General features: G+C 45.3%; 1 protein-coding gene across 6 annotated transcripts in view; it reads right to left on the minus strand.

The window, feature by feature from the left end:
* LOC137425570 (plasma membrane calcium-transporting ATPase 2) overlaps window positions 1-13,504 on the minus strand; it is a 211,145-nt gene that overhangs the window by 174,201 nt on the left and 23,440 nt on the right. For all 6 annotated transcript variants that reach the window (XM_068114130.2, XM_068114134.2, XM_068114133.2 and 3 more), the window contains exon 2: window positions 8,033-8,456. In XM_068114130.2, coding sequence (XP_067970231.1) covers window positions 8,033-8,213 — 181 coding nt within the window. In that variant the 5' untranslated portion in view covers window positions 8,214-8,456. The remainder of the gene's footprint in view (window positions 1-8,032; window positions 8,457-13,504) is intronic.

The following is a 13,504-nucleotide window of genomic DNA, read 5'->3' on the forward strand; positions in this document are numbered from 1 at the left end:
TGGATGGAGGTCCTCAACGCCAAACAGGAAATTAGAGCTGTCTCCCTTGACATTTCACGTGCCTTCGATACGGTCTGGCACCCTGCTCTGCTCACCAAACTCTCCTCCATTGGTATCCATGGAAATCTCCACGCATGGCTGGCGGACTTCCTCTCTGGTCGTAGTCAATGTGTGGCCCTGAATGGGTTTCTCTCATCTCCTCTTCCTGTTCAGGCTGGAGTTCCCCAAGGTAGTGTTCTGGGCCCTGTGCTTTTTCTGGTCTTCATCAATGATCTCTCTGACTCTCTTGAAAATCCTCTCTATCTCTTTGCTGACGACTCTACTCTCTGTCGCTCCATTCCTCATCCCTCAGATCGGCAGTCTGCAGCCTCCTCACTCTCTGCAGACCTGGACAAAATCACAGACTGGTCAAACAAGTGGAACATGTCTTTCAATCCTGACAAATCTCACACTCTTACAATGTCTCTCCGAAAGGACCGACTGGACAACCCTCCCATCTACTTTCTCAACAATCCTCTCCAAGAAGTTCTGTCGCTCAAGCTTTTGGGTCTCACTATCTGCCATTATCTTTCTTGGGAAAACCACATTTCTAAGCTGGCCTCCAAAGCCAGTAGCCGACTGGGCATCCTCCGTCGTGCGAAGTACTTCCTTGGCACACCTGAGCTCCTCACCACATACAAGGCTTTCATCCGCAGCTCAATGGAATACTGTTCCCCCCTCTGGGCTGGTGCTCCTGCCTCACACCTTGCTCGGCTTCACACTGTTGAGGCCAAAGCTTTCAGAATCATTGGAATCTCCTGCGATGTAGTCAACACCGAGGGCCTTTCACTCACTCACCGCAGGCAGGTTGGTGGTCTTTCTGTCTTCTACCGACTCCTCTCCGGCCTTGCTCCCCCAGCTCTCTCTGTGCTCTGTCCCCCCAATATTCCTTCAGGTCGCACAAGATCTGCCTGCAACCCTCTTATGGTTAAACTGCCAAAGTCTAGGCTCTCTGTTCACCTTCACTCTTTCATTCCCCTTTTCTCCCGCCTCTGGAACAAACTCCCCCACTCCCTTCAATCCCACTCCTCCCTCCAGGTCTTTAAAACAGCTGTTCACCACCATTTCTTATCTTCCCCCATCGAAAACCTTGATCTTTTCTACCCCCGGTAATTCACCCCAGAGTCCTTGCAGTGTTCATATGTTTTATTCCTCTGCCACCTCCCCCCCAAGTCCTCCCGATGTCCCTGCTCTCAAATGTTGTGTTTGTGTCCTTCCCCCTCTTCCCCCTCTCTTTTGTGTCCTTCCCCCTCTCTCCCCATCTTGTCTGCCGCTCCCCTTGTTTTTTGTGTTTTGTGTGTCGGTTTGTCTTTTTGTGTGATTAATGTTAGCTCTTTCACGAGCCTCGATCTTGTATACAAAAAAACAACAAAAAACAAAACAAAAAGAAAACAGTACAACAACAATAGTATTCAAAAGTACAATCAATATGTCCTCTGATGGTACCATCAGTTTTGTAATATATAACTCACTGTGCTCCAAGTGAGTGTAACAAGAACATTCCCCAATGTCTCTTATTCCCGGCTTCAAGACGAAGTTGACTCACTCCAGCGATCGCTAGAACGATGTCCAATCGAGACCAGAATCCCGTGCGGATGGCAAGGGCAGTCACACTGCCGAAGCTGTACAAAGGCGCCCTCAAGGCGACTGGGAAATCCAAAGGCGCCCTACAGGCGACTGAGAGATCACACCCTCGGGTATGGACGAATTAGCCTTCAAAAGCCACGTCACACACATGCCCCAGATCGACGTCTGAATGCGGTGAGAATTGTCGAAAAGAAACGAAACCGCGAGCGAAGCACAAGTCCTGCGCAAGTCAAAATGGCCGACGGCCCGGTCTCGTGGTGCAACAGTACGGCGATGATTCTCTCCTGAATCGGTAGCAAAACCTGACACGCAGGTTAATCCATCACAGCGCTAACCATGCTGTCATAGGGATCCCTTTCATGGGAACCCCAAAAGTTCGCTAGTGACTGTTGTTCGCCAACGTTCGCTCAGGACGAAGAAACGACTCGCTTGTTCTCCGATTTCACTCGCTCCGCCATATTTTTCTCCTTCCGCTTCCTCTTCGTCTTCCGGTTCCTGTTTGATTTAAAACCTCAACCTTTTCATATTTTGAAAACAGTTCATGGACAATATACCTTTTGAAAACAATAATAGTACATGGGATCAGAAATATTTACAGTTGATGCAAAACCACCACAACGGAAGTGACGAATCCGTAACAACTAGTCTGACTCCGCTCCTGATTTTTCCTTTTCAGGGCGTAACATTGGGACATCAAATGCCCAGGTTTCTTGCAAAAAGCGCAAGTAGGCCCGGAGGAAAAACTCGTGGTCTGCCTCGAGCCCCCCCAGATGATAAGTCTGTCTTGGAACTGTAGTCTTCTGATCCCTAAAAGTCGCGGTATCAGATTTGTCCCCATAGTCATTTCTAGGCCGCCTCCATGAATATTTGTTCTCCGAACCTGATTTACCATAACTCCCCTGGCTAACTCTAGGCGGGAAGTTAGGTTTGTGGAACCCCATCCTGTGTGTCAAGGCATAGTCATCTGCCACGGTTGCTGCCTCATACAACTCTGGTACTTTCTTTTCATCCAGATGTACTTTAATGTCCACGTGGACACACTGTTTGAATTCCTCCACCAAGATCAATTGTCGCAACCGGTTGAAGTCTTTCCCAATCCCCTTCGAATCACACCACCGATCAAACATGGTTTCCTTCATTCTGGCATTCTCCACATGGGTCTCACTCTCCCTCTTCCTGGCATTCCGGAATTTTTGCCGGTAAGCTTCAGGGACCAATTCATAGGCTTTGAGAATGGTTTTCTTCACTAACTCATAATCTGCACATTGGTCAATCAGTAAAGCCGATTAGATATCTTGAGCTTTACCCACCAGAACACTTTGCACTAACATAGTCCAGGACCCCACAGGCCATTTTAACATTTGAGCCACTTTCTCAAAGTGTAAAAAAAAACTTGGCTACCTCCTTTTCATTGAAGGGTGGAACCAGCCTCACATGCCTACCAACATCCCAAGTGTTCTGACTAGTTGTCGAACTAGCCGGCATGGATACGACTTCTCTCCGTTCTCCCATTAATTCCTGCTCCTTGAGTTTAAGCTCCTTCTGATACTCCATGTCACGTTCCTTTAACTCCCTTTCGGCTCCCCTTTCTTCTGCTCTTCTCTTCTCGAGTTCTCGTTCCTGTTGTACTCTTCTTTCCTCGAGTTCCCTTTCACCTCTCATTTCCTCTGCTCTTCTTTCCTCGGCTTTCCATTCCCACTCTTTTAACCTTTCCTGGCTCTGCAGTTGCATCTCCATTTTCCGGAGCTCCACATTTTCTTTTTCCTCGGGTAACCAATCCAAGGCTACCTCTGTCCATGTTCCTTGTCCCACCAGAGATTCTACCACCAATGTCTGCATCTCTGCTTTATTCATACTAGGGCATGCCCGTACTATATATATATCTAAAATTATATCCCCCCCCTCTATTTACATGAAATGGTTTGGTCCATTCGCAAAGCCAAAGCGAACGGCTTGCGAGTACGGTGACAATCCCCCCCCTCTATTTACATGAAATGGTTTGGTCCATTCGCAAAGCCAAAGCGAACGGCTTGCGAGTACGGTGACAATCCCCCCCCTCTATTTACATGAAATGGTTTGGTCCAAAGCGAACGGCTTGCTGAGTTTGGTAAATAAATCGCCATAGCTCGGTAACTACTTGTCCGATTAATATGAAACCTTGAAAAGGCACATCCTCGGGTCCCCAGCAATATACCTGGCAAGTTTCAAGTATATCGGACCCGTGGTTGTCGAGAAACAGCGGTCACAGACAAACGACACACACACATACACACACACACACACATACACACACACATACACACAGAGATTACTGGAATTATAGATAGAATATATCTAAAATTATATCCCCCCCCCTCTATTTACATGAAATGGTTTGGTCCATTCGCAAAGCCAAAGCGAACGGCTTGCAAGTACGGTGACAATCCCCCCCCCCTCTATTTACATGAAATGGTTTGGTCCATTCGCAAAGCCAAAGCGAACGGCTTGCGAGTACGGTGACAATCCCCCCCCCCTCTATTTACATGAAATGGTTTGGTCCAAAGCGAACGGCTTGCGGAGTTTGGTAAATAAATCGCCATAGCTCGGTAACTACTTCTCCGATTAATATGAAACCTTGAAAAGGCACATCCTCGGGTCCCCAGCAATATACCTGGCAAGTTTCAAGTATATCGGACCCGTGGTTGTCGAGAAACAGCGGTCACAGACACACACACATACACACATACACACACACATACACACAGAGATTACTGGAATTATAGATAGATGAGCTCGGACCTCCAAGTTAAAATGTTTGGCCAATATCAAGAGTTCCGATCTTTTTAACGCTTGGAACTGTGCCTCATTAGGGGAAGCCGCAAACTTTTCTGCGTCAAACACCATGGTGACTATCAGTTAACACCTGTTAACCTTCACACAAAAATTTTCAAATTTTTTTGGAAAAATTTGGGAATGTTAGAAAAATTCGAAATTTGGGAATTTTGGGAATGTCAGGGAATTCTATCCCGGACGAGATTAAAATTTCTGTTAGCAAAGACGAGCCCCCAATTTCAAATTTGGCCAATCCGGACGAGCCCCCAATTTCTGTTACGTGCTCCTCCCCAAACCCCACCTGGTCACGGTGTACCTCCGATCCCCGAGAGGAGTCACGGCAGAAAAATGTGTTATTCTGTATGTCCAAGATCAATGGTGAAGCCACACCAATTGTTACCAACAAACAAATATTGTATTAAGATCACACAAGAATAACAGTACAACAATGATAGTCATCAAAAGTACAATCAATATATATCCTATGATGTAACGTACCATCAGTTTCGTAATATATAACACACTGTGCTCCAAGTGAGTGAAACAAGAACATTCCCAATGTCTCTTTCCCGGCTTCCAAACCAAAGTTGATAACGCTTTGAAGCCCAAGTCGATCCCGGCTTCAAGCCAAAGTCGATTCGCTCCAGCGATCGTCAGAGCGATGTCTAATCGAGACCAGAATCCCGTTCAGATGACAGTAACAGTCACGCGGCCAAAGCTGCGCAAAGGCACCCTCAAGGTGACTGGGAAATCCAAACGCGCCCTCCAGGCGACTGGGAAATCACACCCTCGGGTATGGACGTCTCACGGCTCACAGTAGGCGAACCGCAAATTATCCTTCAAAATCCACGTTACACACACCCACACCAGATAAACGTCTGAATGCGGTGAAAACGGCTGAAACAAAGCAAAGAAAACCTTGCGCGACGCGCAAGAGTCAAAATGGCCGACGGCCCGTACTCGAGACGTAACCGCCCGACGATGATTCCTTTCGGAATCGACCGCAAAACCTGACACGCAGGGTGATCCGTCACAGCGATAACAACTCTGTCGCAGGAACCCCTTTCCCGGGAAACCCGAAAGTTCGCTAGTGACTCCCGTTCGCCAGCGTTTGCTCCAGAACTCGAAGCAGCTCCGCTTTCTTGGTGAAATCACTCGCTCTGCCTTCTTTTTCTCCTCTTCGTCTTCGGCAACGTCCGGTTCCGCTTTCATTTAAAACATTAACTTTTTTACCCTTTGAAAATAGCAATATCTATTTCCCTCAAACGACAACAATAATAGCACATGGAATCAAAAATGTTTACAGTGGATGAAAACCACAACAACGGAGGGACGAATCCGTAACAGTGTACATAAGGTTATATATATTAGTTATGGTGGTTAGGGTTAGGGTGTACATAAGGTTGTATATATCAGATATGGTGGTTGGGGTTAGGGTATACATAAGCGTGTATATATTAGTTATGGTGGTTATGGTTAGGGTGTACATAAGGTTGTATATATTAGTTATGGTGGTTAGGGTTGGGGTGTACATAACGTTGTATATATCAGATAAGGTGGTTATGGTTAGGGTGTACATAAGGTTGTATATATTAGTTATGGTTGTTAGGGTTAGGGTGTACATAATGTTGTATATATCAGATATGGTGGTTTGGGTTAGGGTGTGCATGAAGTTGTATATATTAGTTATGGTGGTTAGGGTTAGGGTGTACATAAGGTTGTACATATCAGATATGGTGGTTAGGGTTCGGGTATACATAAGGTTGTATATATTAGTTATGGTGGTTAGGGTTGGGGTGTACATGAGGTTGTATATATCAGATATGGTGGTTTGGGTTAGGGTGTACATGAGGTTGTATATATTAGTTATGGTGGTTAGGGTTGGGGTGTACATAATTACCCATAAAATGGATCTGCCAATCGACAAAACAGCCATATTCCTTCTTCATGCTTGGTAATCAGAAGCATTCAGAATAAGGACATTTACATAAGTCTTGTCCCACCTGGGAATAAATCCCGATGTTATCTTGCCTGGAAAGTGAGAATGCGGAATATATAATATATTATAATCATTTTGACTTGCATATTGAAAACTATTTTTAAAATGTTCACGTGTCTTGGACTATTGTGAGTATCACGTTTGTATGACTTTTTGAACACCAGTTAAGTAACACTCCTGTTATTAAACTAATGGTGAGTCTGATATCACAGTAAATAGCTAGAACAACACTCGGTAGAGCACATACCCCCACCAGGCTGAACAGTTTACGTTTTGTATCCCACTGATAGGCCGGATATGGATTCGGACCTGAACCAAAATCTAATCGGCTTGCTCTTGTCACCTAACCAACTCACCCACTTAGTTTTGTTATCATTAGTCCACAACTTTTTGAAATATAATGCTACATATCGATTTTGGCCCTATCACTCGATAATGACGAATCACTTAAAATAATTAAATAATCATCATATCGAGATCCATATTAAGATCTTCACCAAAATCGAATCAATTCGTCCTTGACACACACCCAACCTGCCCACCAAGTTTTGTCCAAATCCGTCCATAACCTTTATGAGATATCCTGTTCACAGACAGACGGGGTGAAAATGAAACCTTCATCCACCTTTGGTGACGGAGGTAATAACAGGTGGTAAGCACTATGGGGGTCCACATACTCCGTTCCCACTGTTCTCAACACAATAAACACAATAAACTAACCGCTACCCCCTTACACAAAACCTCAACCCGCTCGCCCTATTCTACTCCCCATGGGGCCTACACTATCCTTCAAAAGCTTGGTCATGATCAATTAAAGCAGTTAAATAGCTTACCCTTCCCACCATTCAAACCTCCCTTTAAATCTCAAAATATATCAAAATTAATAACATGCTTTTTTATTTCATCATTTATCCCCAAATATATCACCCCCCCCCCCCCCCTCCAATGGGCCGACACCATCACTACCAAATTTGGTGGCGATCACTCAAGCCATTGGAGAGTCCTCCCTACCCCTCATTCCAATCCCCTAAGCTAATTAATTTTTGTTTTCACCATAAATCCCACATGGGGCTCCTATTATGAAATCTATTGGCAGCACTGCAGCCCTGAATAGTTGGGCTCAATATAGAGAACCCCTCCTTCTCCTACCCCACACTACCCACATAAAATTACTATTCCCCCCCCCCCCCCCTCCACCCCCCTACTCTCCACATCTTACTATAATTCACCAAATGTCTGTCCGTCTGTCTGTCCGTCCGTCCTTTCCCAGGTACTACAAAAACGGCTGAACCGATCGCAACAATATTTTGGGTGGGTAATCCTGGGACCCCCTGGAGTAAAATAGGCCATATTGTTTTTCCAATTTCAGCTTTGGTCTCCAGCATTTTCAGGTTTGGACTCCCGCCTAACGTTATTGTCCTGGGTACCGCAAAAACGGCTGCACCGATCGCAACGATACACCTCCATGCCCGTGGGATTCCCAAGGGTGACCCCACTAGTAAAAATAAAATAATACATGCTTTGCACATTGACATTAAAAAATATAACAACAATAATAATAACAATAATAAATAAATAAATACAAAGCTGCCTTACCTTCAGTAGGAGATGTGTGAAGCCTCTTGCACAGCCCATTTACATCTCCATATTCTTCTTGAACTTTATGGATAGCTTCCTCTCCACGGAACTCCATAAGTAGTCGAAGCTCGGCCAATGAACAGCCAAAGTCCCCCGAGCCAGCATGAGGCATCCCGTCGCTTCCATCGAGTCCAGCCATCAGGACTCCTGGCCGAAGCAACACTCAGAGCCGAGAGAAAGAGGACCGTCCGTGTCAAACGGCACGATCATGCATCACATGAAGAAGAACGTTAGCCCAAAGAGGAATACAACGGCGATGAAGACCCAAGGGCCTGGGCGATTTTAGAACCACCAGATCCGTGAAGTTTGTGGTTCGCACAAGCCCGACCCAAAATCTTGATATCGGTCTAAGCCCTCACCACGCATGGACAAGAGCGATCTCCTGAAATGAAGACAATATTAAATTAAAAAGTTCCACATCATCACACAAAGGACATTGTCGCCATTACCACAATACAAATTGGAATTTTCACCAGCAGCAGTTGAGATGTCACTTCTAACTACACAAATCAATGAACACAAAAATGACACTATATATATATATATTTCTCTCTCTCTCTTTCTCTCTCTCTCTCTCTCTCTCTCTCTCTCTCTCTCTCTCTCTCTCTCTCTCTCTCTCTCTTGGCCTCTACTGCATGATGTTCAGAACACAAAAACAATGCACCCTGACTTCCCTGATTTTTGTTTTTCTGGTGCTCCTTCCACAAAGCCTCTACAAGCCTGTGCAAAGGCTACTTTGTACGTGCAATGTCTTAATGTTGTCATCTCTGCTAACCCCAATAGCCCACTGACCACCCACTGGAAAGAGCTTCTACCTGCAGGGGCTCCATCCTCTCCTACCTGGTCGTCGATGTACGTGTTACCTGTGTCCAAACGTGCCGGTGATATACAGTGGAGGCTTGCACACTATTCTTTGCCTTCCAACGCGTTTCTTAAACGACTGAACCTCGTGCTATCTGATGACTGCCCTTTTTGCCATCACTCCGAGGACACTTTCCATGCTTATGTCGGATGCCAAAGGCTGGCTCCACTTTTTCAACTCCTGACATATGTCTTCCAGAATTTCGGTTTTTGTTTTTCTTCTTATCTTTTTGTGTACTGCATGCCTGTGTCTAACGAGAATGTCGGTTCTCAAATCGTTAATTTTTTACTTGCCGAGGCGAAACTCGCGATATATATTACGCGGAAGAGTCGGGTCTCTGGGACAAGCTCACCGGAATGCAGTATTTTGTTAGCCTTTAAAGGCCTTGTGTCTGCCCGCCTTAAAATTGAATTTAATTTTTACCGAGAGACTTCTCGGCTTGATCACTTTGTTCAAAAATGGTGCAAAGCTGAAATCCTGTGTAAGGTGGAGGGAGATGAACTTTTTTTGCTGCTCTAATTATAATTAATGTCATGTTTTTCAATTCCTTGATTTAATTATTTTGTTGACTGCTATTGAATTACTTGCTTTGTTGTGCTTTTTTATACTTTTGTAATAAAACACCTTAAAAGTCAAGTCTTCTTTCTTTTTTTTTTCTTTCTCTCTTTCTCTTCTCTCTCTCTCTCTCTCTCTCTCTCTCTCTCTCTCTCTCTCTCTCTCTCGCTCTGTCGGTGCGTTGGGTGTGGCGTCATGGCGGCTGTGAGCAACTGCTCTGTGCTTTGGTGAGCCCGTTGCGTTTCCCCCCCCCCTCCCCTCCCCTGCCCCCCCTCCCTCTCCTTCTCCATCCTGTGTGCTTCGGCATTGTGTTTTCATCCGTTCTGCACCCTTGTCTTCGAGAGAGAGAGGATTGAGAGCGGGCCCTTGTTGGGTGCGGCCTACTGGCTTTGACGGCGCTTTGTAAGCCATTTTTGTGCTTAGAACGCACGTTTTTTATTTACTTTAGCTCGATTATTTAGGTTTGATACCTTCTTGTCCGGTCCGGACAAGGGGGGGGGGGGGGGAATTTGATCTGTTTGTTGGTGTTCGACAAACATTGGGTTCTCTCGGTTCTTGGCTACGAACTTTTCTTTGGTCGAGTTAGAATGGCGGGCGAACGTTTCCGCATTGATACGTACGAATCGCTAACTCGTAAACACGGGCTAGTTTGTGTTCCTCCCAACGAGGTGGAAATTAACGATGTGCTTTCCGCCATTGGAAACATCGTTGGTGCACACAGTATTCGCGCTGCCTCTCGTATGAATAAGAAATTTGTCGTTTTTTTGTCCGAGGAGCACATGGTAGCGAGTGTAGTCGAACAAGGCTTGTTCATTGAACCGAACACGTTCCTCTCTGTGTTTGCTTTACAAGCCCCGACGGTAAAGATTAACATCAGTAATATCCCGCCATTTATTAGAAATGAGGAGTTACGTGAACAATTAAACAAGTTCGGTAAGGTCGTATCGAGGATTTCGATGGTGCCGATGCGAAATGTTTGCGATCGATTCAAACATGTCATGTCCTTTAAGAGAGTGGTGTACATGATACTGCCTGCACATGTAAAAACGCTCAATGTCGTGCTGAGTGTGAAAATCAACGGCTTTGAATACAAAATGTATGCCTCCTCGGAGGCTATGACGTGTTTCGAGTGTGGGGCTTACGGGCATGTGAGGAGTGCCTGTCCCAATGCGGTTAAACCGCAGGAACACGGAGGATTGGTGAGGAGCGACTCCTCTTCACCGCACCATGAAGGGGAGGAGGCGGATCGAGTGGTTAATCCACCCACCACATCGACTGCGGGAGTGAAGCGCCAGACCCGTCCCCCCCGACCGGCGGGGGGGGGGGGGGGGGTGGGGGAGTGAGTGATAGACTTAGAACGTGAGGTGACTAACCCTGCCCCTCCACTTAAGGTGGGAATAAAAGTGGTTGAACCCTCTCTCATTTCGTCCACGGTACACGACAGTGCGGACGATACCATGGAAGTATCCGTAGTGGACACCAGGAAAAAAGGTCAGAAGCGTTCAAGTGATGAATCCTGTGATTCCGAAGAAAAACAAAATAAGATTCAGATCGTGTCAGGTTCGCAGGACCTCCAGGGTGAGGCCTACACCGGAAACTCCTTGGCGGTAATGGAGATGGTACAGGAAGTGTGTGTACATGAGGAAGATTCGCTGGCACCACTTGCTGAGATTGAGTATGACCCGGAAAATAGTCGATCCTCTCAGGATGTGGTAAGTCCTTGTCCTGATAACCAAACTCGCTCAGACGAGTTAGCAGCTGGATCTGCTAGTGAGGAAAAAATAGATAAAGGGGAAAGTCCTTGCGACTGTGAGGATAACGTTAACCCTTCCCTGACAGATAAAAATGAAAGGGATGATGAGGTGGGGGACATACTTATAGCCACAGAGGATATGGTAAATTTGGAAGGGTCTGCAAAGAGTGCGGAGGTCCTTGACCCTGTAGAATTGCTGTTTCCAAAACTAAGTGTTCAGCAAATAGGAGGAAAAGATGCAGATCAAGATGAAGCACTTGATTCTGATGAAACCTCTTCTACTCCACTCTTTAGTGCTTCAAGTGCTCAAGAGAGTGAGGCATGTGATGACAATACCATCACCATGGTTTCTCAAGAAAATGTTATCAAGTTCCTTGAAGAAACGTTCAGGAAAAGACATGTAAAAATCAAAGACTACTTTCCGAATCTGCATGATTTTATTTTGACTGCAAAGAACATGATTTGTGAACCTTATCAGGTTAACATGTCAGAACCTCAATTCCAGAGGCTAAGAAAATGTGTAACTCGAGCGGGCAAGGAACTTTATGAATAGTTAACAGAGTGGAGATAAAAGTAGCATCCTTAAACATCAACGGTGGTCGCAGTTGTGTGCGTCGCCTCCAGGTGTTTCAAATGTTTCAGAATGAAAAAATTGATGTGCTGATGTTACAAGAGACGCATGGAAATCAGTCTTCTAAGGTTGAGTGGCGTAATATCTTTAAAGGTTGTCACTTTTTCTCCAGTGCTTTCGTTGATGCCAAGGCTGGTGTTGCAGTAGTCTTACATCCTAGACTCCAGCCGTTGGAGATCAGATGTAGAGAAATTTGCAAGGGCCATTTACTATCTGTGGAGTTTGTCAGCGGTAACCAAAAGATTTGCACGACTAATGTATACTGCCCTAGTGCGAACTCTACAAGAAGTGCTTTTCTTCACAAGTTAGCAGGTTTTTTAAGCACTATTGACCTGTCCATGTTGGTTTGCTTGGGGGAGACTACAACTGTACCCTCAACCCACAACTTGATAGAAACACTCCTGAGCCTCATCCACCGAGTGCAAGGCCTTTGGCACAGCTCATTAAAAAATTTCAACTTGTGGATGTGTGGCGGGTACAGAACCCTAATATCCGGCAGTACACGTGGGTTTGTGCCGCAAGAAATCTTTTGACAATGGCTCGTTTGGATAGAATTTATGTTAACCATGATAAGGTAAATCTTGTCAAGAATTCATATATAAGGCCATCTGGTTTTTCTGATCATCACATGGTTGTTGTTGTATGTGGCCTACCTCATCACGTGTGTAGAAGTGCATATTGGACTTTCAATGTCAAACTTTTACAAAGTGAGCATTTCAAAGAAGCATTCAGAATGGTATGGAAGGAATGTGAAATGCAAAAGTTTTCCTAACTAAATTTAAGGCAATGGTGGGATTGCACAAAATCCCAAATTAAGTGTTTTTGCCAGCAATACTGTCGTTATAATACCTGTAACACACTCGGTGTGATAACTGCCTTAAAAAACGATATACTTTATTGTGAGCAGAAATCTGGAATGTCCAACGAAAATGTCCAGCAGTTGTCAGAGAAAAGAACACTACTGGCTGAAATGGTGAGAGAGCGTGCATCTGGTGCTTTCGTCCGACTGCGAATGGACAATATCCAACTTGACAAACCAAACAAAGACTTTTTCAACCTGGAAAAGACAGCCAAGATCCCTCAACAAATTCACGCTTTGCACTCTTCTGCCGGTGCGCTTCTGTCTTCTCAAAGTGACATCAAAGATGAATTACGAAACTTTTATTCAAAGCTGTTTGCCTTGAGAACTGTGAACCAGGAAAACAGAAACGAGATGTTTGAACTGCTCCCATCTTTGTCTGAAGACCAGCGACAACAACTGGAGCCTGGCATCTCTCTCGGAGAACTTACTGTTGCTTTAAGAGCTGTTGCTCTTAAAGGAATTCAAGATGGGAAAGCCCCTGGACTTGACGGCCTCCCAGTTGAATTTTACAAGGCCTTTTGGGACATTCTAGGCCCTACTCTACTTGACATCTTTCATGATAGCCTTGAACAAGGTGAATTGCCACTAAGTTGCCGGAGGTCAGTTTTGTGTCTCCTTCCAAAAAAAGGGAACTTGCAAGATGCCACAAATTGGCGGCCTGTGTCACTCCTAAATACGGACTATAAAATATTGTCGAAGGCGCTCGCGATACGTCTAAAGGAAGTCATCCCCCTTTTGATTGATATTGATCAGTCTTATTGTGTCCC

Source organism: Myxine glutinosa, chromosome 4, assembly GCF_964187855.1.
Source record: "Myxine glutinosa chromosome 4, kmMyxGlut1.1, whole genome shotgun sequence".
Lineage (NCBI taxonomy): Eukaryota > Metazoa > Chordata > Myxini > Myxiniformes > Myxinidae > Myxine > Myxine glutinosa.